The sequence below is a fragment of the Photinus pyralis genome, unplaced genomic scaffold, assembly GCF_008802855.1.
Source record: "Photinus pyralis isolate 1611_PpyrPB1 unplaced genomic scaffold, Ppyr1.3 Ppyr1.4_LG2, whole genome shotgun sequence".
Lineage (NCBI taxonomy): Eukaryota > Metazoa > Arthropoda > Insecta > Coleoptera > Lampyridae > Photinus > Photinus pyralis.
In genome coordinates this window covers 27,041,540-27,066,935 of record NW_022170403.1, presented here as the reverse complement: position 1 = coordinate 27,066,935, position 25,396 = coordinate 27,041,540, and the positions used below count along the sequence as shown (strand labels likewise).

Sequence of the window (25,396 nt, the reverse complement as noted above, 5' to 3'; positions counted from 1 at the left end):
AACACCGTCAGGTTGAATGCAAGTAGGTATTATCAGCAGGATAGGGAACAAGCAGGAATAACCGTTGAAAATGTGACGATGTTCTTCTTTCTAAAATATGTTTTTCTTTGTTAGATGCGCTGATAACTTTTACCGACAAGTATCGCGCAAATATGTATTATTGTAAATAAGGGTTGTTTGTTAAAAGTGCACACAGGTAACAAGTAAATCTTCTATATATTTATCATATCAATTTTTCTACCGCAATTAGAGAATTCTCGTTGCAAATCTTACATGAAATCCCCAATTAAACGTCAAACCTCCCTCACAAAATCCAATAACGCAACTCTCTAGAGACTCTTACCTACAAGCTTCGATTCTATCAATGTTAGTTACGAAAATATGTATCACTTATAATGCAATTTCGGTCAGTTATTTGATACAAATATATTAGTGAACGTTTGGTAATCTTACAATCTAATGTGCGTGACGTGAGGGCTTAAAAAACGGCTTGCTTATACTTCCCCTTTATCTGTAATGCAATAAAGTAGCAAGAAATTTTGAAACATCAATTCAAAACTTCAATAAAACAAACTCAGGAGCGGTATTTAATATTTCCATAAAAATATGAAAATTGGTGCAGAAAGAAATCTTGACATCAAATGTATTTCGTAGGATAATGGAGTCATATGGAACAGTAGAAATTATGTCATAATCACAATGTATACCCATGTATTGTAAAATGTTTTTCTAGTGAAAAATATTTACAGTTACATCGCAGCTTACGCCCATCCTTTGCTAATTTAATGAAAATAATGACGTTACGTAAGGTTACACTAAAGTTTACCTTCTCAGCCAACATACAATTAATTGGTTTCGAATACGATACGTTAATTAAGCAAAGGAGTATTGGAGTTTAAAATAGCTGCATACATTTCGTTCGTAAAAATAAGCTGACACTTATCCTTCAAAGTGCCTACGTGAAAAATAACTTTGCGTCGATACATGTTGATTAGTAATTTATAAATTACTTGTTAAAATTTTATCACTCGCCGACGAATTCTGAAACAGTTGTCTTTTGGTTCAGACCAAGCTAATTGAAATTGTCTATTTTAAGCCTGCCAGAATAAAATACGTACCTACCTGAGATTGTATTTGATATATTTTTCTCTTCTTGAGTAATTTAATTAATTTAATTACATACAAACAGCTCACAATACGCACATGACCTTTATGCTATCTAATTAGGCGCCACTCTTACAGAAAAATGAGAGCGTAAGTAAACACAATTACAAAATAATGTGTATACGAACATGTTTTTCGTTAGGGGAGAAAAATGTTTCGGTGTAGGTAATCATTATTTATTGGTATAATGGTGTAACGTTAAACAAAACTGAATTGATTTACGTTATTTATTTAAATCATAAGCAGAACATGTTCCTAGATCTGGGATCAGTGTTTATTGCTTGACGATTATGCTGTTACGCGCGAATGGCTCATATAACTTTCGACTGTGTTAGCCATTTCCATCAAACAGAACGGTTTCTTTAGGCTCTTCAGAGTAAATTTGCAATTATAATATAGGACTGGAGGACACTGATACAACAATAGATGTCAATATAACCTCAATCTCTTAGTTCCTCGCTTTAGGATCTCAGAATCTCGACAAATATAAAAAAATTCGCATTTCCGGTTCATTTTATTGGAGAGATCGTATATAGTGTAAAAATTTCGGTCACTTGGCACTTCCGGTTCCGGAGCAGCCCTATCCCAAAGTTGATGTTAGTTTTCTCAGGAAGCGAAGTCAACGGTAGCTGATATTTTTACACTACACCCGACACTACTCTGGAGAGATGTTAAAAAAGAAAGTTCTACAATGGTCCTAAGATGATCGGAAAGAGATCATATGGAAAAAAACCTTGGTTTGGAAGTCTTTGGATTCTTTCAAAAATGCTTATAAGAACATTTCAAATGGCTCTATTTAAATCCTTTCTAAATAAATTTGGACTTTATTTCTAAGCTAAACGAAGATAGAATGCTTTGACAGGTGATGTGGAACGAGGGGAGGGGGGGATAAGCAGGGTCACCCTAATTTAATACGCCCAGAAAATCTAATCGAGATGGGTTAGTGGAGTGTGGCACTTTGGGGCACGTATTTTGAAATTTTGCTACGCTTGTGACACTGTATTATGTACAAATGACATGATTTTCTACAAATTGGTAACGTCTGCTCTTCAGTTCGTACTTAGATACTGAAAATTTTCCATCTAGGTAGGCACTCATGTTTGCAATGGATGTTTCACAAAACGTTGGTTGGCATTGTTTTTATTTGAAGCGGAAACAGTACGCTACATATTGTTTAATTCTTTGATGTAATATAACAAAGTGTTCTTTACATTCTTTAAAGTAAATATCAAAAGACGAACCCAAAATACAATCAACAACCTTTGACATTAAAGCAAGCTTCTTTGATACTGATGTTGCTGCCTTAAGCGTTCATTCGCTGTTTACAAATTTTATTCAAAACTGTACGAAGTTTTTGTTGTGAGCCGATTCCCTCAATTATCCTAACGATATTTACGTTTGTAGTTGGTTGGCAACGAAATTTAAACAGAAAACAACGTATGTAATTCGTGCTGTACTGTTAAACCAACATCGGCTAAAAATGAAAGAATCATTCTTCACTGAAACTGTTGACCACACTGTCCGATAATAAGCTTCGGGCGATAACCGTAAATTAAGTAAAATAATTTACGACATAATTTTTGTTCCTCATGCGAAATGAAGGAAAAGAACACGCACATCGCATTCTAAAATGCAATAAGCAATAATTTCGTCTTACAATACAGTAATTGTACTGCCGTCGAGAGCGTTCTTATTAATTTATTTCGGGTACATAATTCAAAGTCGGGCACCTGAAATAATATGAACTAAACCGATCACGGTAATTTATTTACGCATAAAAGCGAGGTATCTCATGGTTCCTAATTGGGTCCCTTACTATTAATTCGCACTATTTTTTGATTTAAGACGTTGTTTCGATATAACTTTGAAAGTAGAACCAATATTATTTAGTACTATGCTTGTCGAATATTGGCAGATTAAAAGTAAGAGGTACCTTCACGCATTTATAAAAAAGAGGACTCGTGCATAACGTTAAGGTCACATTCTACACGAAAAAAAACACGCACCTTATTTTATTATTAAGCAGGGTATTGATTACAAGAAGACAATCAAAACTATTTCATAGTAAACCGTTGTGCAAGTATCTTCACCGCTATGGTCATGTCATTGATTAAAGTAATTGAAGTGGGTAGGCTAAGACGGATGACATCTGATCAAAAACTATTTCAACAGACCCACATCCCACTGAATTTTTTCTTGATCGAATTACTGACAAGGTTATATTTTACGATTCATGGTCAATATCAATTATTGTAGTGCGCCTTTGTTTAGAAATAAATAATAATCCGCGTGAAGGTTGCACTGCCAAGACAAACTTTCTAGATCGGTTTTTGAAGATATGATGTTTAAAAAAACATATATCCACTAAAACGCCCCAGTGGTGTATGGTTTTTTAATGAACCTGGTCTCTATGGGTTGAAATTGAAGATCTACCTACAGCTGTAAATGACAAAGAGTAAAACCATTTAAGGTATGCAAAAAATTGGTGACAGAAGGAAGGAACTATTTATTTTTCAAATCAACTGAACGTTCAAAATGTTCGTTTCGTGTAGGAGCTACACCGCCAAGCCCCAAAATTTGTGTTTCACCTTTAGTTTCTTTCAAAATCAACCACAACACATCCAAGGATTTTGCAAAAAATTTCCGAAAATAGTGCTCTGGACGCACCATTCTAAGTTTGATCTATATTACTTTTTAGCGCATTTTGCAAATTTATTTGTAAAAAGTAGCTTTTAATCTCACTTTGGCTGGCTGGCTGGCAGCAAATGTGGGCGCGTAGAAGAACTCTTATAGAAAGGCAACGGGTGTACGTTTATCTACAGGGCCGTGAAATTTGTCAACCTTAGGGACATGGCTACGTGATGTGGGGTTGGCGACATCTGGGCGTCATCCTCGAGCGTAGTATACTAACGTGAAGGTTTTTCAGTTTTTTCCTATCTTCTACAACAGTTTTGGTCCGATTCTTTTCAAATTGGTGTCGTCGGAAAGATGTTGTAAACGCGCACAACTCCTGCGTGGCGGAATTTTGTTTTTTGTCATAGGAGCGAAATTAACGACCTTTTGCGAGGCGCGCGGGCGCGTCTTCGAGAGGTAGTCTACTTTGGGCGCCTTTTACCTTCCGTTGCGAACTCACGCGGTTTAACGTTTCGTAAATCTCGAGTCGCTGTCTCTCTTTCTCGTGTCTCCAATAGAAGTGAATTGCGAGTGAACGGGACGTCGGAAGTGGGTACCGTCAAAGGGAATGTGGTAGCCCGCTTCACGATCTTATTGATGGTGTAGTCAAATCTTCAACCGCGAATGGCGGGTGAACGGGACGTCGGAAGTGGGTACCGCCAAAGAGAATGTGGTAGCCTCCGACACGATCTTCCTGATGGTGGAGTCAAATCTTCAAACGCGAATTGCGGGTGAACGGAACGTCGGAAGTGGGTACCGTCAAAGGGAATGTGGTAGCCCCCGACACGATCTTACTGATGGTGGAGTCAAATCTTTAAAAGCGAATTGCGGGTGCACGAGGAAAGTGGGAAGCGGTTAGTGAATGTAGTAGCCTTCGACAAGATCTGTTATTGACGGTTGAATCGAAAGTGGCTAATAGAATACTGATCTGCCACACAAAAATGCGCTGAAGTCCCTTCGATCTCAAACGAGGACTTTGATAATTTTTTTATAGCACTTTGTCACATCAGTCAACTAAACTGGTGCGAACTATCCTGATGAACAACTTTTCTACCGGCACTCAATTTGAATGAAGATTGAATAAATAACCAAATACGTTTTATTACGCATGGAAACTAATTGTCGGTTTAACGATTTTCCTATTTTCATTGCAGATGAAATGCCTACCATTTTGGAAAAATATTGTTGATAAATAAGGTTGATTCGTATGAAAAAATTTGTTTAGGAAAAAACTAAACACCCAAAAAATGATCTAGGTAAGATCTTCAATTATGTATCTTAATAACGAGAAAGTGATAGAGCATTAAACAAAACGACTAAATTCCAGAAACGCACCCTAGCGACCAAACAATTAAAAATAGCTGAATTCTCTTTGCACCAGTGATTTTCTTTTAAGCTTGACCGCAAGACACGTAGGTCCATTTTTTTCCATCTCTTACAATAAAGGGTATTTCCATAGGAAAGTGTCCAATTTGGACAACCCTATACACGATGTAAGGTGGCTTAGTTGAGAGAAATTTCTGGAAAGGTTTTATAATTTTTAACTGCGGCACGCATCATGGATGGTTTTTTTAAGCAGATATAACAGACATCTGTAATAGGTCCAACGTTGATCTTCAAGGAAAAGGTAAAATCGTTATGGAAATGATAAGTTCCACAAATACCTTACGTTGTTGCTGAAATCACAATTTAAAAAAAGTGTTCTAATTTAAGAAGACTCGAGCCCTTAGAGAAATTATCCGCAATGTAAATAAATAGATACCTTCCTCTGACACTCCATTTCGCGACAGGTATTCACAAATCGCCATCCGTAGATACGTCTCGTTTAAGCGTACCAACGGCCCTTTGAGAGTATCCTCCTCCGACAATTTAATTCTTTCCGTTAAAACGTTTCATTAGAGCGCCATGATAGATAAAAGCGCCCCCCCCCCGCGCCCTCTATTTTGATAAGGGGTAAGGAAGGCGGTAGTACGTAGAAAACCGTTTCTTTCGTTGAAACCTTTAATTGGCATATCATGAAAGGTAAAATAAATTTCAAAATTCCAGATCTACAGGAAAATTCCCCTAAATGCAGTTTAAAACAACAGAAGTGGATCCTGACAGACGGACAAAACCTCAAAAATAGCAAATTTATTCCTTACCTCTACGAAGGTGTTTCTTCACAAATGAAATACATACCGTACTTATTTTACCAATGAACACAATCCTGTATTCCTTCGAGTCTCGATAATTACGAACAATCGTTTGATAAATTAATCGAAAATATGCAGTGTCATGCGTCAACCTCAAAATAAATAAATATTCGTTTCTCTTTTTCAATGTTTCGATAATTATTTCTTGTATACTGCATTCATTCTTTAATTTTTTTGAAATATCCCTCACAAGAAAACTCTTTCATAGTACAAGTAGCTGGTAGATCGTGCAGGATTGTGCAAAATAGTAGATCAAACGATCAAAAAGTTAATCACCTCTACTACAAACCATTATACTGCAATCCATTATCTATACGTAAACAAGATTACAACTAACAAATAGTAATTAGTATACGAAACATGTTTGTACAAATAGTTTATTTACACATAAATATTTCAGATCGCAAAAAACACTGCCCGTGGTCTCATGGCAGGGTGTTTAAACCAGCTGGGTCAAAATCAATAGACTCGTTTCCCTGATGATCTTAAATTGCTACGCGTATTTTGATGGGACTATGGTAGTCAAACTTGTAGACAGACAGACATGATAAAATCTAAAATGACATCTAATAATTAGAATATGAGTGCTTGTATTTTATAAAACAGAATGTTCGTTCAAGACAAAAATAATGATCACCATGGCATTGCATTACTAAGTGAAGGTTAATGGCCAATGACCAATTATGTATAATTAACAACAAATTAAAATACTTCTTGATCTCAATTTATCTAGCAATAAACGGAACAATAAGAAAAGAATCAAAAGCAATTTTACAACTTGTTGAATGCCGAAGACCAAAACTTAAAAAAACAAAAATGGCTTTAACTTCGAAAGCACCGGGCTCTCACCAAACGCTTTCGTTTGGTTTGCAAAAAAAGTGTTTTAATTCATGAAATGATGGTGATTAGATTTGCGGTTTCCCAAATAATTCCCGGTAAACGAAAATGTGTGACGTCACTGGTCACGACATCGAAACATTCGACAGGGAATAAATCAATGTTGTTAGTACGAGTTGCTAAGAAACGCGCTAAAGAATTGTGCAGGTACCGAAAACTCTATCGAAATCCGTTTAATTTAAATTCCGGAAACCGGAAGAGCGTGACATGCGAATTTTTACGTGAATCCGTTAGAAATAACGCTCTAAATATAACGACAGCTGATAAAATCTGATCGGTTGTACTTCAGAGTGAACCGTGACTATTGAAACAAAATTAAGTAAACGTGTAAATCGGAGTTGGCTTGTGGAATTTACTAGCGATTTTTTTTTTACCATTGCTAGTACAAAGCCATGCTCTTTATGCTTGTACGACAACGCCGGTTCGATTTCGTGGAGTATACGCCAAAGTAAACGTAACTTTATTACTTAACCAACCGGTAAATCGATATATTAAAGGTTACTTACCGACTTTGCACAAGTTGAGCACTTTTATGGCAAATAACACACAAATTAAGAAACGAACAGCAATGGCGGTACTTCGTTGTAAATAATAATGGAGCTTGTGGGCAGATATTGAATTGCGCATGTGACGATGTATATTGCGCCGAATAGTTTCTGCTTGCGCCATCTATGGCTCAGTATATGCTAGTATAGGGAGCTGTACCTAAAGATCTAGTATGATCTTTGCTGTACCTAAGCATTGTTTAAACAATGCTCTAGTACAGCTTTGAATGTAATTCAAAGAGTACAGTACATTTACCATTTTTTTCCGTATTTAAACAAATTATGCCCTGCTCTATTTTAGTTTTCGCATTGTTCAAGTAATGGACAATAAAAACTAAATACCTACCCTCTACCGGACGGACAAATTAGTAGCACTTTTTAAATACGCTAAAAATACGCTTAAATAAAAGCAAAAAAAATATAATATGGCATGTGTCCACGTGTACTGGATTTTAATTACATGAAAAAGGAACCAAAAAACGAGTGTGTGATTTTGAACTTTCTGTGCGACCGTCCGTCCGTCTGTGTACATACATGATAACTCACGAACGGTTTCGAATTTTCCAGTTCTGGTTAAAGTAATAGGTAGACAATGGTTAAGGAACTAATAAGTGATTCAATTTTGGTCAATAATCGTCAACCGAAAGTGACCTTGTAGCTCGTTGGTGCATTGGTGCAGTTTATTAGGATTTAGGAAGATGTCTCTTTATACATTTTTCTAAAGCGAGCACAACGTTATAATACAGGGTGTAAAAACGATTTACATATATAGGGACTTCAATGGTAATTTATTTATACTTATACCTATTGAAATATTTTCTCCCCTCATTATTTCATAGCAAAGTTGTGAATACATTGTTTGTAGTAGATTGGAAAGTTCTGATTGTGTGTCTATTTCATGTGCCCATTTGTAATTTTTTGTTGTGTGAAATCAGAGAAATCAAGGAAATTATAAATTACAATTATAAATCTCATTTTTGTTTCAATAAATTTCATGGGACGAGTGATTGTAGTAAAAATCACTGGTGTCGTGAAATTATTGAAACAAAAATTTGATTTTTACGTAAATACTAAATTGTAATTTATTTCTTTTTCCGGTTTTCCAAATCGAAAAATAATAAACGAGAACATGAACAGACGCAGAATTTTTCAAGCTACAAAAAACCTATTTACAACTTTGCTCTAAATACATTAGGGGAGAAAATACTTCGATGTAAAGAAATTAGCATTGAAAATTGAAAACCATTTCTATCTTCTAGTCTTTATTGAGATATTTGAAAGAGTCTCCAAACGCCATTAAAAACATGTGCGTCTATTAGCTTTTAGGTGCACTATACAGTCTTCTAAATTCCATAAAAGAGCACGAATCTTGAAGGTAATTCGATAACCTTCAAAATTTTGGAAGGGCTTCCAAGTGTAACTAAGATCCTGTAGGGGTTTTTACAGCCTCAAAGAGCTAGGCCTGGAGTGCTTTGAAGACATGAACGTGAGTCTTATTGAGAAAATCACAATGTTTAAGAGTAGGTATTTAAAGCCCTTTATTTTTAACTTTAAGTAATTAAATTTAAGACATTTTAGAAGTTTTTTTAGATGAATTTTTCCATTATTATTGTTGTGATTTCGAAGGATGTTTGTGGTAAGTATATACCTATATGAAACAACAATTTGTTTGTTGTTTTATATATACACCTACAACAAAGGTTGTTTGTAGTAAATACCTATATAAAACAACAAGTTGTTTGTTGTTTTATATTATATACTTAGGTACCACAAACAACCTTTTAGGTTTTAGGTTTAGGATTGGTGAGTAGATTTACGCCATCGTTAGCCACCAAATGTTTCTTTTACAAAAGCTTGTTCTTTACATCCGTTCATAGGAAGGTTTTATTTAATCTTCCATTCCTGAATCTTGAATTTCAAACTCATTACGAGACATACGGGTTTATAGGTGCGTTTAAAGATCTTTATAGGAGCCTTTTTAAAAATCGACGAGTATGGGGGAGGTTTGGAGCCGTTTTACACTTCAGTATAAGAGTGACCAACAACCTCAAAAAGCCTCAATTTGTGATATTTATGAGACTCAGAACATGTAAGGGTTTTCCATGGGGTTTAAAGGTTTGCCATAACATTTAACAGGTTTTGTTTTGGGTATCTTCAGAAGTGTTACCTTATTTAACTTATCAAGAGTCTTCAAACGTCTTTCGCAATCTTTAAAAGAGGCCTATGGGAGCTATTATACAACATCTAAAGGTAATCGTTGCGGGCGTTCTTTAATTCCTTGTCGATGTTTAATCTCTGATAGAATGAAAATGATTGTTGATTGATGATGTTCTTCAGTACGACTGGTATTCTTTGACTTGATTTGATTTTATTTATTACTGTAGTTAAATTGAAGAGGACTATAGTAATTGAAGTGGATTCCGAATAGAAGAGCCTTACGGAAGGAAGAAGGAATTTTAAAAACAACTCTCGCCGCGTGTAGTGTTGGTTGCCTATTGCCATAAGCAGGTATATTCACCTATTCCAAATGAATAACGAAATCAGATTCACTCAACGGTTATTCCTTTTATTCAAAGGTTATTCACAGATAAAATACCGTATATTCCATGCATTGCATTGGGGTAAAAAATGCCCCCCCCCCCCTCACATTTCCGGCCAAACAGCTGATCCGATTGGAACAACACATCTTTTTGGAAATAAAAGAACATAGAACGCTTGTGTAGAAAAAATAGCGCCCCCCAACCTTTCCTTTGGGCCCACCTAAGTGTACATACACCCATAAAATTCCTTCTAACTGCGTGTCTAAGTCTCACGGAGTCAAATCAGGCGAATAGGGATTAGGAATCAACTGGAATCGTAAATCAACCAATTTCTGGAACGGAAACTAAAAAATGCACGCATGAATTGTCGTGGTTAAACAAGATTTTCTTCTTCACTTACCAGGTCGTTTCTTCGCGATTGCTACCTGCAAACGGGAAGGTAATTTCCGCCTTCTTTGGAGCCCGTTCGCCAGGCTCAGTCCTTCGGTAGTGACCGCCCCATCAACATTTGATTCATATAATCTTAAGGGTACGTATTATTGCAGTATGGAGCATCTACTCCTTTCCGCACCCGACACCTCCTATACCAGAGAGTCTACTTCAAAACCCATTTTGTGTAGGTCTTTTTATTCAACAGTGCCCCGTTTATTCAACAAATGCCCAGTTTCACAAATGATAAAGTTTAATCATTGACTAAAAATATTATAAAATGTTAACCATCATTCAATTGTGGTGTTTAGCATTCTAATATTTTATAATCATCTTAGGTAGGTACCCCTCAAATTCTTCTCAAGTTTTTATATAATCCTTTTCTTAAGTTCTCAATCGTCTTCATATTCTCCTCAAGCGTCTTCATAAGTCGCTCTCAAGGTTTTCAAATCTCTCTAATAATTACACCCTTCAGCGGTTCCTCAAAGTTCTTTTCCATTTTGTCTCATGTTCTCAATTTCCCACAAGATTAAAGTTCCCTTCTTAAAAAGTATCTCTAAAATTCATTAGTTTTTTCATGTGCACTGAAGCCCTAGCTCAGTAGTTCATCTTCTGTATCGAAAGAGATTTTCATATAATTCAGCAATTGCGAAATCATTTTCGTAAGTGCTTATTTTCTTAGTCGGCAGATATGGATCGAATTGTTCAGTTCTATATGCCCTCGAGTGCAGACTGTACATTATTTTAGCCCTTTTTTATCTATCTGCATCTTGGGTTGCCTAATTTAAGGGCGTTGTTGTACACAACCTGGGAAATTGAAAAGGAAGAACGTCTTCTGTTTCCTTATCAAAAACTTTTGTGAGAGGTCATAAAATTCAATTAATCAGGGTTTCATACTTCATTATTGATGATAAGGATATATGGTAAGCACAGTTGCTTTGCACAATGATATCAGTGACACCATATAATCAGTTTCCAGTGCCCATAGACAAAAAAGCTATGGTAATAAGTATAGGTAACAAAAAAAGTATTGTTACAAGATTACAAACAAAGCGTTGGGGGGAAGAGGAGGTAATTTTTCAGTTGTCTAGTAAAGGACGCACAAAATTTTCAATGGGTTTCAATTTCAATTTATTTTTATACCAGCTAATTCAGCCTTCCTTAGGGAAAAAGTAAAAATCCTCAGTCATTTTAATTTTCAGAGTACATAAAAAATGCTCAGTTCAATAGTTGGATCCTTCCCATTCAATGCTTCCAATTATTTGTGAGAATTTCAGTCAAAATGCAATAAACATTTAATCATAATTTAGGTAGGTACACATTTTCTCACGGACACCAATATGCAAGCCCATATACTGGAATGTTAGTCCCCAAATAAAAAAAATCATGCTGTTTCTACAGCGCCATCTTGATCAAGTGGATTAGATAAATGCAGATTGCTGGATAGGCTTGCAAAATGAGTCAAGCAACACAAATATCTTCTGCTATGTTAGAACGAGCGTTGAGAGATGTGGATGATTATGAGCTGATATATCAACAGTGTATGTATATTCCTTTCGTTCGAGTGCAAAGAATTAACTTATAATTTTGTTGCTAGCATTAACTAAATTGAAGCAGTTAACTAAAGAAGCAGAAGTACTAAAGTGTGAAACACAAGTGCTAAAAAAATCAGTTGACGAATACAAAGAATCAGTAGCATATTATCAACAGAAGCACATTGTAAGTTTAAAAGTATAAAATTTTATTTTGTACACATTCAGAAATAACAGGAAACTTGCAAAAAAATTGAGGACACACAAATAAAGCAAAACACAGCCAAACTGGCAGATTTACACAACATTCAGCAAATGGCACAAATGGAATCTCTGCTAAATTCAAATAAAATTAAACTGGACGCTTTAGGTAATTCATATACGTTGAAACTCTAACCATTGCTAAACTTACTAGATATGAAAGTACCACAACTTTCCAAGCTAACAATCCAAAAGGACAATTTAATTCAGGAAAAAATCAGGCTCGAAGAGATCGTGCAAGCAAACGATATAAAATTACAAAAGATAACAGCAGAATTAATGTAAAACATTTTCTATTCATGTTCGATAATTTCTTGATATTCCTTAAAAATACCTAATAAAACTTTTTCATTTTGGCATATTGTCTCTACACATTTGTCCCTATCTTGCACACTTGATAAAAGCGATTCGGACAAAAAGGCTTTTTTCTTTTTAGTGTTTTCAATTTTTTTTAGTAATCTTTCTTTGTAGTTCGATAAAAAGTATCCTCTCAATATTGTAACGGGCACTTCTCCAGTTGGTCTCCTGAAAAATGGCACGTTACACAGATATTTAAGCAACACACATACCAGGCTACGAAATCGGGCGGGGCTTCTTTTTCCATTTGATTTAAGACCGTCATTTTCTCGGTAATGTTGAACTCGTTCCACATAGAGTCGATCCTGTGTTGAAGTGTGGCTTTAAAGTTGTCTTGTAAGAAGAGTTTTATAAATCGGGACTCTTTTTCGCTCATATTTGATTCACTAAAACATAACTGTTTACTAACATTACCTTGGGGTGCAGCACACATACTTAAAGCAAGCAGCTAACTCGTGAATAATATTTCTTAGGCACAATCGAAACAGTTCAGGGTTTTCCTTTAAGGGTTTCAGGTCCATCTTAATTCAAATGTGTAAATTTAAATTTCTTGTGGATATTTTGAGGTACAAACTATCGTTACAATTTAAATTATTGACAGTAAATGAGTAAACTATAAATAAAAACAAAGCTAACTTCACGTCAAGCACAGTGACAGAATTTAGTTCAAAAGGAAAATTCCCCCACATAACTGGTAGCGTTCAATACATATACAGAGTGATTCTTTTTTAGGGCGCCTATGGCTGAAATAAATTTCTGAACCGAGTATTTACAGTTACCTAATTTAGAGTAGATTTATTGAAAGAAAAGGAAAAATTTAACGCATATTACCTAGTCTATGTCGTCTCTTTATTTAGCCTCGAATGGAATTTGAAAATGTGACTTTTACAATTTATTGATATCAATGCATAAACTCCCTTCGATATTTATATTTTATAGCTATTATAGGTAGTTTTCCAGTTTTCTCTCGTAGATTTTATGTAGGTAGAGGTAGGTAGGTACCAGTGTATTTATATGTTTATGTATATCACTTCCAAGAAACACTCTTAACTTTCGTAATTATAAACTTTAAGGGTTGGTGTAACTCAAAAATGTCTCGGCGAAGTTCGTGAATCAGCCAATTGTGCCAAATTGGAACAAAATGGCGGAAATAAATCTACTTACACCTGATCGGCAGAGCCGAAAAGGATTTTAATGTACATGCCATTTATCATTTTTTTCTTCGTTTCATTCATTCTCTTCCCAATTGTGTCTTACGTGCCAACACATAAAAAAACCCTTAGTATACACCAGGTAGAAGTTCTATAGGTGCCATCCAGTCAGAGTCTGCTGCTGCCGCGAGATTGGAAGTGATGCGAAACGTCCGACATTGCGACATGAAAGTTAGGTGGCTCTGTTTTAATATTCCTCTCCAGGGATGTCAACCGGAAGTATAGGGTAAGTTAAATTTGCAGTGCCGAAGGGGGGACCTCCAAGAACAGTTTTTTACCACTTGCGATTATACCAGTAGTTGGATTCTCCTCCGTTATTTTAAATGTGATGCCCTAGTTTTTATATTCATGTTTTAAATCTACACAACATTTGCAGTAATTTTAATATAAATCTATAAATACAACGATTTTTAAATTGCTTATTTGAATTTTGTGGTAGAGCAGAGGTCTGGGGTGTCTCACCACAGAACTGAACGTTAGATTACGGAATATTAATTTCTTTTTGTTTTAATTTTAATTATTTAGTTTATTATCTATCCCAATGTTTATTTTTTTTTACTTCTGGTAATCTAATAAACGTCACTTTTTTTCGAAATTTAGGGGAAGTGTACTCTTGCATAAAATAAATTCCCTCTTATAAGATATATTAGGTAAACCCATTATCTTCAGTTCAGTAGAGCCATAGACTTTACCTTAGTATGTGTAAAAACTGTTGATAATAAAACTCAGTGTTCATTGACCTAGAACCCCAGCAAATAATAAAGAAATCTTTAAACAAAAATTCCTATGTGGGACCCTTGGTAATAAATTTATATCCAGGGGGACTGGAGTGCCAAACAGGCACATTGGGGGTTCCGAAGGGTGATTACAACACATTTATTACGAGCAATGAACGAAAATAACTGTCTCTCTTACTAGCGGTGAACTCTCTTACTGGCCAAGTGACACTAGAAAACTCCCTGACCTCCTGGACAGAAGTGGACGGGTGGAATAACAAGAAATAATCATTATAAGAATTACCCTAACCTAAACTAACATCGAAGAACACTGACTGGATTTCCTTCCAGCATCACCTAGAAAAAATACATCTCAAGCATGAAAATATTACTTCGGGCCATAAAAAAATGCCCGCCAAGTCTTCGTCCCAAAATAGGTATGAAATCTTGTTTGGGCCCCGCTAACCGTAACTTATTGCTATTATCCCTTTCTCACTTTCACAGCAACTACCTACTCATTTTACTGTCTCCTGGCCTAACTTCTGAACCTATGAATATTTCAATTCACACCTTCACTGTTATTTTCAATTTTTCATGGTCACTTGGTTCCAACAATAAGTTGTATGAAGAACCAAACCACCAAGTAACCATGAAAATAACAATGATTCTGGAATGAAATATTATAAAGGTTTAGAAGTTAGGTCAAGGGGAAGTAAAATGACTAGGACTTGCTGTGAAAGTGAGAAATGGATAATAGGAAGAATTTACAAACGAGTATAATTACGTATAAAGCGGTGGCCAAACAAAATTAACTCATCACTGCTTTTTTGGACCGAAGACTTGGCAGAGATTCTTAATACAGCCAAGCAGTGTCTTTTGAGTGATTGTTTCTTGTCCATAAAAGCCGTAACATGAAGGGTTGCTCAAGAAGGGACTTTTGTATTAAGAAATTTGTGGAAGTCTGGAAGTGCACCTTAAAAAAGGAGTAGAAGAGTTAATATTGTGGTCTGAAGTGGAGAAAACGGGAACATAAAAATTGTATCAATGTCGAAGTCAGTCTTAGTGTCGTGTTTTAAAATATCTATCTAGAATCTGGATAGAGCTTTTTACCAATGACGAGGTCTTAAAATTTAGGTTCGTCTTTATACATTAGAGCGGGTTAAAGGAACAAATTTTTAATGAATGCAATGCATTCCGACGACTTTTGCTCCATTGAAGACCTTGAACAATTTAAAGAAATCGATCCAAAACAATACGAGGGAGAAATCCCCCAACATAGCAGAACTCTATTTGAGATTCTTTCCACATCTCAAGATACTATCAAATTTTACAAAATTAAAAATGTGTGTAAAGATGATATCAAAGGTTTTGAGACCTCCCCAGATTCTTAATCAGAAGTAGAATGACAGTGTTAAATATTACTACTGACGCAATAAAATATTGTTTTACGTGCTTCCTTCAGTCATAAATCTTAAACCTTCTTCAAGTAATTGTGCAAGTAACGAACTGTCTGTCTACAATTTAAATTACTTATTCAAATTCACTAAGTACTAACTTAACACATAATATACCCTTTACGAACACTATAGGAAAGTTGCAATTACTATAAAACATGTTTATTTACATAATTAATCAGCAGTCCAGTCATTCAAAATGTTCAACATGCGACTGGATTCTTTTCTAACAGCAACGTCCAATTAGAACAATGTTATATTAGGTACACATTTCACGATTGCAAATCATGAGGGGACCTATAGCTACTACGGTGAGCAATAATTACTCTTTCAATGGAAATAGGAACTACAAATGTGCGAACATGAGCAGCGAAACATATTAGGTACACGTAACGACATCTTCTCTGATTTTGTGAAAATGGGAAAGCAGAGCGTTATACGTAGACTCTATTTCTGTAGAGGCGTTGTATTTACAGTTTACATTACAGAGAATCCATTTTTAAAACAGCATTAGAACGATTCCTGCCTCAGAGACATCGATAAGCTAAAATTACAGTAATTCACGGTATTTTAAACCCCTAATTTTCATTGCAATTTAGCGAATAATATATATTTGAGTTTTAACTTTTGGAATTGATTGTGCAAAGCAACCCTTATAAAATTCCGTCGCGCATAAATTTGGTTTAGGGTGCGTTATATTCATGTTGCAGACCTTCCACGACGTTTCAATGCATTTAAAAAGCTTTATCAGCACGATGATGAGACGGAGCCTTTCCATTGTGTTGTGGAGAAATGGAACTTGCGAACATGTAGCGAAAACTAAACGTCAGCGTCGAGGAAATACAGGTAGGTAATTAATCTGAAACTGCAACGTTCAATAATTATTTCAAAACGATTAATCCGGTAGGTGTCGTCAGCACTTCGGGATCCTGAAACGTGATTATTTATCTAACGATTCCTGCTAACCCATCGGATCACTCTATATTGCTGACGACGACGTTTCGTTTGGGTTTGGCAATTCAACAATATACCTAACATTTTCTCACGTCTTTTTTTCGTGTTTGTTCTGCATAATATACCTACATCTAGGACCTAACGCATCTTTGTGTTATTAAATTTTCATGCGCCCGTGAATACTGGAAATAGTTCAAAGTAGTGGTTTTGTTTCATTGACAAAATGATATTACTTATCTATGTAATTATTACCTAGGTATCCATGTGAAAAAAACACCTATTTCGATTTAGGAAAAAGATGGTAGCTGACCTGGACTGCAGGGCAGAGGTCTTAATTTCCGGAATCGCATTCATCAATAGCATGCCGAACTTTTTGAAATTTATATGCCTTGCAATTGTCGTATAGCAGTGTGATGGTGTGGACAAATTTCCGAGGTCTTTGCTCTGTTGGCAGCAGGAGAGAACCAATTCCAACGTAAGGATTACTAAATATTTATATAATTATAGTGGACGCTACATTTGCGCATACCAATCCCTAAACAACGCCTATACAATTTATATTCATACTCTTCATTTTCCTGGAAATAATTTCCATAGATTATCTTTTCTACCAGGTAGTCTTAAGAGTATGATCAAGTCCAATTTAAGGGTGTTTGCCACGAGTTATTATTGAAACTAAATCTACCACTAAATACATACTCATACGCTTCATTTTTCTGGAGATTATTTTAAAGTTACTTGTTTCCACTATTTAAATATGTAAGGGGGTGGACAAAGCCAACTTGTGTTTGTATTTGAATTATTTCAAATATTATGAATGAGTAATACTAAATTTGCTGTCAACCCTTAAATAACGCAAATATAATTTATACTCATGCGCTTCATTGTCATGGAAATAATTTTCAAAGTTCGTCGTTTCCTCTAAGTAAACGTAAAGGGTTGCACAAGTTCAACTTATAGCTGTTTGGGCAATAATTACTTGTATACATCTTAACTCTTATCTCTCGGCACCTTTTTGGAAATTATCAGTAAAAGTACGACTAGGTACGTCGGATGGAACGAAACCATTTTGTTTTTTATCTGCATAATAATTAGATCCATTGATCCATACCCTTGCATGGATATGGATTTACATATTCCTTTTTTGCCAAAAATCGACAGCCCCAAAATTTCTCGGGAAAACACTTTTTCTGCCTTTTTTTGGCCTGAAAAAAAAATTGTCTCAGATCGACCCGGAAAAAAATTTTTCTTATAGAATGTGGCCTGTAGAATTCATAATTTCAAACAGTTCCAAGATTGGGCTGCTAGTTCAAAAGTTACAGCCCTTTGAATTTTCTTTCGAAATTGGTTTCTAGTCTATAACTTCTGATTGAGTAGTCAGATCGAAACAGTACGAATTGTTTTGGATTCTACGCACTCAAATTAATACGAAAAAGTGTTTTCCCGAGAAATTTTGGTGTAGTCGATTTTTGGTAAAATAGGAAGGTTATACACTGCTTTTTTTGAGCCTGAAACAAAAAATTGTCTCAGATCGACCCGGAAAACAATTTTCTTATAGGATGTAGCCTGTAGAATCCATAATTTCAAACAGTTCCAAGATTGGGCTGCTAGTTACAGCCCTTTGAATTTTCTTTCGAAATTGGTTTCTAGTCTATCCTTTGATTGAGAAGTCTGATCGAAAAAGTACGAATTGTTTTGGATTCTACGCCCCAAAATTAATAAGAAAAAGTGTCTTTTCGAGAAATTTTGGTGCAGTCGATTTTTGGCAAAAAAGGAAGGTTATACACTGCCTTTTTTTTGCCCCGAAAAAAAATTGTCTCAGATCGACCCGGGAAAAAATTTTCTTATAGAATGTGGCCTGTAGAATCCATAATGTCAAACAGTTCCAAGATTGGGCTGCTAGTTCAAAAGTTACAGCCCTTTGAATTTTCTTTCGAAATTGGTTTCTAGTCTATAACTTTTGATTGAGAAGAGAAGTCTGATCGAAAAAGTACGAATTGTTTTGGATTCTACGCCCCAAAATTAATAAGAAACAGTGTTTTCCCGAGAAATTTTGGTGCAATCGATTTTTGGAAAAAAGGAAGGTATACACTGCCTTTTTTTTGCCCCGAAAAAAAAATATTGTATATAATATACATCCTTATATATAGGTACAATGGTAGTATGGATGGAATTGATCTTTTCTCTCACAAATACACCATACTTACAGCACTCCCACATTAGTGAATTGCGCAAAAGCACCTTGTTTGCGTAAATTCCACACAAAATTGCTAAAGCAGTGTTAAAACGGTCTACGTGTACCGCTAATCCAACAAAAACGTTAGAAATTATATAATAATCAGTTATATTTTCTCACTGTACCTATTTAATTTTCATTGCTAGCTAAATTCAAATAAAGTTTGTAATTGGGTAAAGGTAAGGCGTTAAAATAATAAAATAAATAGGTCTATAGCCTGAAAGAATTAAAAGACTCCTTGCATAGGAAGCATAATATCACATTCCGGTGATTAAATATAATGCTGACAGTACCATGGTCCGTGTCTGGTGCAAAGTAATGACGTAATTCAAATCTCAACTTTGTTGTCAGTATATTTAAATAGGTAATACAGATTACATGCCGCTATATGGTAATACAGCTATACAACAGCACAAGATAGCAACACTTCCTTACAAGATTTTCTACTGCAACAATATCCTATCCCATGTCACCTCTTTATATTATTTACTCTATGGTATTGCGTCACCCCTAACACACCAGTTTGCAAACCACAGATCGACAGACATATACCTACCAAACAGTCGATCTTTCTTACTAGAAATCTTTTATTCTTCCATCGAATATTAGTTTGTCATTTACTATTTCTTCACTTACTACACAACCACAATCAACAAATTATGTAGAATACGTTTTATTGTATGCCAACGAAACGTGCATTATGGGCTGCCAGTAAACAGGCGAGACAGTGTCCATCAATTTCATGTTGTACTAATTCTATTTATAGCTGCAAACATCAGCATAATCCAAACCATGTGGATCTTCCTACTCTTTCTTTACTGTATTGCATGTAGGCACCCACACTTCTATCTCTGACCACTACATCCTATGTGTATCAGAATTCATATTATCCAACACCGAAAGAGGTCAGTTTGTTTTCTACAGTGCGGTTTGTAACTTACTCGCATGTTACGTTAGTGAACATGAATTCAAACTCCCACGTTTTATTGTTATTCACATTAGCGTTAACATCTGTTCGAAATTCTTCGTTGAAAGAGTATGAAGAAGGCGAAGACTGCTTAATTTCGTACGAACGCGGTGTTGCTGCCTACTTGGAGAATAACTTCGAAGAATGCGTTACCCAGTTAGAAGATGGACTGAAAAAATACTCAAATTATACCAAAGCACTCCAAAGTTGCCGTATTAAATGTAAGGAAGATGCCGAATTTGCGGATCGATTATATCCTGTTGACTTGGAGGATATGTACTTTTACGAAAAGGCCGTTCGAAACACTTTGTGCCTGATGAAGTGCCAAAAAAGGAACCCAGTTTTGGGGAAGAGTGTGACTGTGACGCCTGAAACTGATCAAATCTATCAAGACGCAAAACCGTATGAATATTTACACCTATGCTATTACCAAGTAAGTCTAATTCCCTATTAATTGGACACATGGTGCTTGCTTCTTGGCACTATACTTAGTGCATAATTATCGTTGGAAATTTCGTTGCACTCACTTAGACAAAGACAAAGGTTTATTTAGCTATTGAATAGGATAAATACGCACGGTTACCTTGCATATAGTATTGTCCGAGGTATTGTCCGTCAAGATCCGTATGTCGTAACTTTATTGACACGCAATTAGGTCATCACTTTAGTAATATTGATAACACAGTTATTAATACAACAAATGAGTTAATTTTATATGAGAAAAGCGATTAGCGTGTCCCTGGGCTTCATGGTACCCACGCCATATTCTCAATTAATTCATTTTGTATTGCCCAGATGTTTAATTTTGAGGCAAGCACATTGTATATAGTAGGTACCACGTGGAGACCTTCCAAATTTCGGGTTCACCATTGTTAGTTTTTTATTGTTGTTAAAGGCGAGTGTAATTTGTCATCTGGACCAAAATGTTTCCCATACGTCCAGTGTGTGCAGCATGTGGTTGTAATTCTTTACTTTGCCTAAGTTTTTCCATTGAATTTATAACTACCAGAAGTACTAACCCCATAAAACAGTTTGTGAGTTGTGACCAAATCCAGACTTGCAGCCCAAGTAGTGATAGTTCAATCGTTTCAATAAAGTCGGATAATCTATGCGTGATTCAGATTAACACTAGAGGCGCTGGTGTACTTTACAAATGGCGAGTGTAGGTGCCAGAGGTTTGTAAACATAGGGTTTTTAAGTGAAATTGTACTAATTTTAAAGTGAATTAGTAAAGTGAAAATGTAACTCTACTATCTGAAAAGGCTGTCTTGAATTAGCTTGAACCCGCAAGTAACTTAATTTTCTACTTACAAATAAAGATCACAATTTATTAATCAATTTCTAGCGCACTCGTCCAACTTTCCAGCAACTCGCCGAAATTCCATTACGTCGATTATACGGCCTTACTATTCGTGGGATAATTGCAATGATAGTCTGGTAAAACCAAAGCTAAAACGAGGGATACCGCAAAGTGACCTGAGGAAAGAACTAGAAATCTTACATCTTGAAACGAATAATCTGAGAACTCGTCCAGGGGCTGAGCATAACTTTTAGTGCCCCAAAATCTTTGAATTTTTCGGATACCTTAGCAAGAGACAAATTAAAGTGTCTTAAATTCTGCACAACCCCCTCACCTTTAAAACTGGAATAATTTATAAGGTAGTAATCGACGATTGCAGGACGTCCATTTTCCCCATATTCGTTAAAACGTTCCATTTGAACTTTGTGTCGTGTAGCATCCAAAGTACTGGACACTGGTCCTATCAAAACATTCTTATGATCAACGTCGTAGAGAATTTAATGGCGAGTTCAAAGAATGCCAACATTTTAAAATTGACCAATTTTAAACCATACTTATTTATATTCCAAAAACCGTTTTGGCATATCTTAATAAATGTCAAATCTTTCTCGGCCTCTTTGAGGTGGTTGGACCCTCATTGTGCTCTACCCCATCATGTTCTGGTTCCTCTCTTCCATCAGTTCGTTGCCGAGGTCGTCCACTACTTCCTCCAATAGATGAGCGATGGTGAATGTTTCTTCTTCAAGAGCCGTCGATTACTACCTTATAAATTGGTCCAGTTTTTAAGTTGAGGAGGATGCTTGAATTTGTCTCTGGGTAAGGTTTTTGCTAAGATGCGTTGTTTAGGAGTTGTAAGCGAAACACTGAAGAAAATCCGAATGTTTTTTGGGGGACCGACAGTTATGCTTAACCCCTGGAAGGGTACAAACTCATTTTCAAGACTATCTTAAGGTTTTTGAAAGATCTCCAACTTTCGCCAGGTCATTTTGAGGTGCTGTCCCTATTTTACTGGACTACGAGCTGGTCTATGACCGCAAAATAAACAATAGGTATTTTTCATCGCCTTCTTCCACTCTTATAAGTGTTCTTGATAAACGAATTCCGAAAATTAACTCATAAAAATAAATTGTAGAAATATGACGGGGTTGGCAGTGGAAAATTAAGATGCCGCACTTTTCTGCAGAATAAAAATCCTTTCCCAACCCTCTTAATTGTCCCATTTTTTTAAGTATTAAAAAATGCGGCTTGTCCGTCCGTTCCTCCTGACTTACTTCTGCGGGTTGGAACTACTTTTAGGGGATTTGACCTAGAGTCCCAAATATTTTGCAATACTTAGCCTGCATCTATGCCCTATGGAAGGGGGCTATGAATTATTTACCGGGGTGCTGTTTCGGAAAGTAAAACGTGTCAAATTTTGTATTCTGAAGAAATTGGTTTCGACCAACTGTAACTTTCCTTCGAGACTCCTTCTCAAGAGTGGAGGGTATTCACAAAGAGCGATCCCAAAACTTTTACCAAGAAAGAGACGAAATAACGAATTAGTTATTGAGAATGCTGTTTGTGTTGTTCAAAAAATACACCCCCATCATCTCCTGTACAATCTTTCTTCCAATATCCAAGAACTTCTACTATAAAATTGTATTTGTGTCAGTACTTATTTCAACAACTAGAATTTTTCAGAAAAAAGAATTGCAAAAAGCGGTCTCATCGGCATTTACATATTTAGTAACCCACCCAAAAGATGATCTCATAAGGAAATCATTACAATTCTACTCCACGTTACCCGAGGTGGATATGTCAACTGTGGTTAACTACGAGGCCAAAGTAAGTGCACTATTAGTATTTCTTATTTCACTTACAATAAAAATTTAGGAACATGTGTACCTTTATGCCCATGGAATGGACGCGTATGATAAAAAGGATTGGAAATCGGTGGAGAATAACATGGAAGAGTCGCTTGTTGCCTACTTGCAAGCTGAAGAGAACTGTAGAGCGTTATGCGAAGGTCCGTTCAATCAAGGGTGGTTTCCCGATCTAGTGCCGTCGATTGCTAGTACGTTCTCTTAGATAGTATTTTTTTATGTAATCTAATAATGATATAGATCACTACACTTTCTCATTGAAGTGCAAAAGGAAGTGCCCAATAAAGCTGAACAATTTAAATGGACAATATCATGAAGATCTTCTACCTAGCCATTACCATTACTTGCAATACGCGTACTTCAAAGGTGCGTAATTGGAGTTGAGATTGCGGCTAGTAAATGATGTTTTTTTACAGACGGCAATCTTAAATCCGCCTGTCAGGCAGCTGCCAGTTATGTGTTGTTCTATCCCAATGATGATACAATGCGAAGTAACATGGAATATTACAAGAAGTTACCAAAAGTGGATAATAGTTTCTTTACTCCTAGGCCTGTAAGTTCTTTACAAACAGCAATGTATCAAATGTGATTTTATCGTCCTTGCAGGAAGCTGTCCAGTATGTTCGCCGTTTTACTTACGAGAACAGGTTGCTGAAGTTTATTGACAAAGAGTACAAATTTCAAGATAATGAAGAAAGTCCAGCTGAGGTATTTATTAATTTAAAGTGAGATTTTTTTATATTCTACTACTAAATTATGGGGTTTCAACAAATTTATTTATATTTTCTGGAATAATGTAATTAACAAACGATTATTACTAATTTATGCGTTCTTCATACCTACAATGCGCGTCTCATCTACAACATGGCCCTTGATTTCTAGTCTAGGCTGCGTTGTCGATGTCCATGATCATCGACGACCGACATTGTTGAAGGATGAGACGTGCACGTCGCTAACTTTCCGTAAAGATAAACAATTTCTTAACTCATACGGAATAATCTAAGTATAATTTATTTCAAATCAATTCCAATGCTTAATGTTGCTACAGTCGTGTTGAACTGTATATAATTTGCTTTCTGAGGAAACCTAATATAGTTAATTTTGCTGTATTTATTTGTTCTTTTTATTAATTATCTCTTTGTGCTTCCAGGAAGTTACTTCTACAGCAGCCGACCACAGCAATATAAGTTGATTAATTGTGATGTAGATTTAGGAAGTCATTGTAACTGCTAATTTTTGTAAAGTCCAAACTCATTAAATAATCTTACAACTTGGATGTTCTTATTGAACACCCCTGGCGCGATCCCTTTTTCAATAAATGTCTGTAGTTGTTTTAGAAATTTACTTTGGTGACGTACTGTACATGTTTCGTGGTGTGCACTACAAGTTTATATTTTGAATATGACCCACCGTAGTAAGTGTGTAATAAATGAAGATACAGGAAAACCCTCCAGAATATTCACACCAAGAAGAATCGCTTCCAAAATTTGCTTGCCAACCACATATCACTCGACCTCTGGGTGACTGTGAGCAGCCAGAAAGACGGACAGACGAGTAAACTAATTGGAACACAAGCAAACATCACAGACTTAAAAACAAGAAGCTCCGTCTCCGCTCTCCAATAGTATGACGACGAATTTATGTTTCAAAAATAAACCTTTAGTAGGTACAGAAGCATAGAGTAAACAACGTTTAGAGATACCGCGCTGTGTAAATTTTTGTCGGCTAGGGACTATCCTTGAATATAGATGGCCATTGAATGCATCAAGTGTCTCCCTCTTAATTCCAGAATAGTGTACTTATTTTCCGTCTAGGATTCAAACCTACGCAATTGAAAGCTCGCGAGTACCAAGCTTTTTATGATATAATTATGTAACTGTATACATGTCGTACGTCCCACGCATTGCATACCTATAAATTGCGCAGCCAGCAAAATGGTTTTTATTTTCATAACTTGCGTCTACATTGTGACTGGATATTATTATTTATAATATGTGCGCGCCAAGAATTAAAAAAAAAGGGTTATATTATTGAATGAAGACATGTTTAAATACCTATCTACATAATGGGGGGCCATAAATATTTATTAATTGAAGACATAAAACC

General features: G+C 35.8%; 3 protein-coding genes across 4 annotated transcripts; 2 read left to right on the top strand and 1 right to left on the bottom strand.

Annotated features, from left to right (window-relative positions):
* Nucleotides 1-8,021: 8,021 nt before the first annotated feature.
* On the top strand, nt 8,022-12,533 carry LOC116162702. Its single transcript, XM_031476374.1, has 5 exons — nt 8,022-8,254; nt 11,751-11,981; nt 12,038-12,159; nt 12,210-12,342; nt 12,388-12,533. Exons 2-5 carry the CDS (start codon nt 11,897-11,899, stop codon nt 12,516-12,518), a joined length of 471 nt encoding a protein of 156 aa, XP_031332234.1. The 5' UTR covers nt 8,022-8,254; nt 11,751-11,896; the 3' UTR covers nt 12,519-12,533.
* LOC116162700 lies at nt 12,161-13,232 on the bottom strand. The gene is made up of 3 exons (XM_031476373.1): nt 13,026-13,232; nt 12,803-12,976; nt 12,161-12,758 (listed from the first exon to the last, which is right to left on the bottom strand). The coding sequence occupies exons 1-3, from the start codon at nt 13,109-13,111 to the stop codon at nt 12,527-12,529; spliced, it is 492 nt and encodes a 163-aa protein (XP_031332233.1). The 5' UTR covers nt 13,112-13,232; the 3' UTR covers nt 12,161-12,526.
* A 6,732-nt stretch (nt 13,233-19,964) lies between these two features.
* LOC116164121 (prolyl 3-hydroxylase 1-like) lies at nt 19,965-24,564 on the top strand. Of its 2 annotated transcripts, none has more exons than XM_031478249.1 (7): nt 19,965-20,561; nt 23,109-23,252; nt 23,301-23,481; nt 23,531-23,656; nt 23,707-23,843; nt 23,897-24,015; nt 24,441-24,564. In XM_031478249.1, exons 1-7 carry the CDS (start codon nt 20,124-20,126, stop codon nt 24,475-24,477), a joined length of 1,182 nt encoding a protein of 393 aa, XP_031334109.1. In that variant the 5' UTR covers nt 19,965-20,123; the 3' UTR covers nt 24,478-24,564. The 2 variants fall into 2 exon arrangements, with proteins under 2 accessions (XP_031334109.1, XP_031334110.1); XM_031478250.1 differs by having other exon boundaries at nt 19,966-20,561; nt 23,897-23,998.
* The last annotated feature ends 832 nt before the right edge of the window (nt 24,565-25,396 follow it).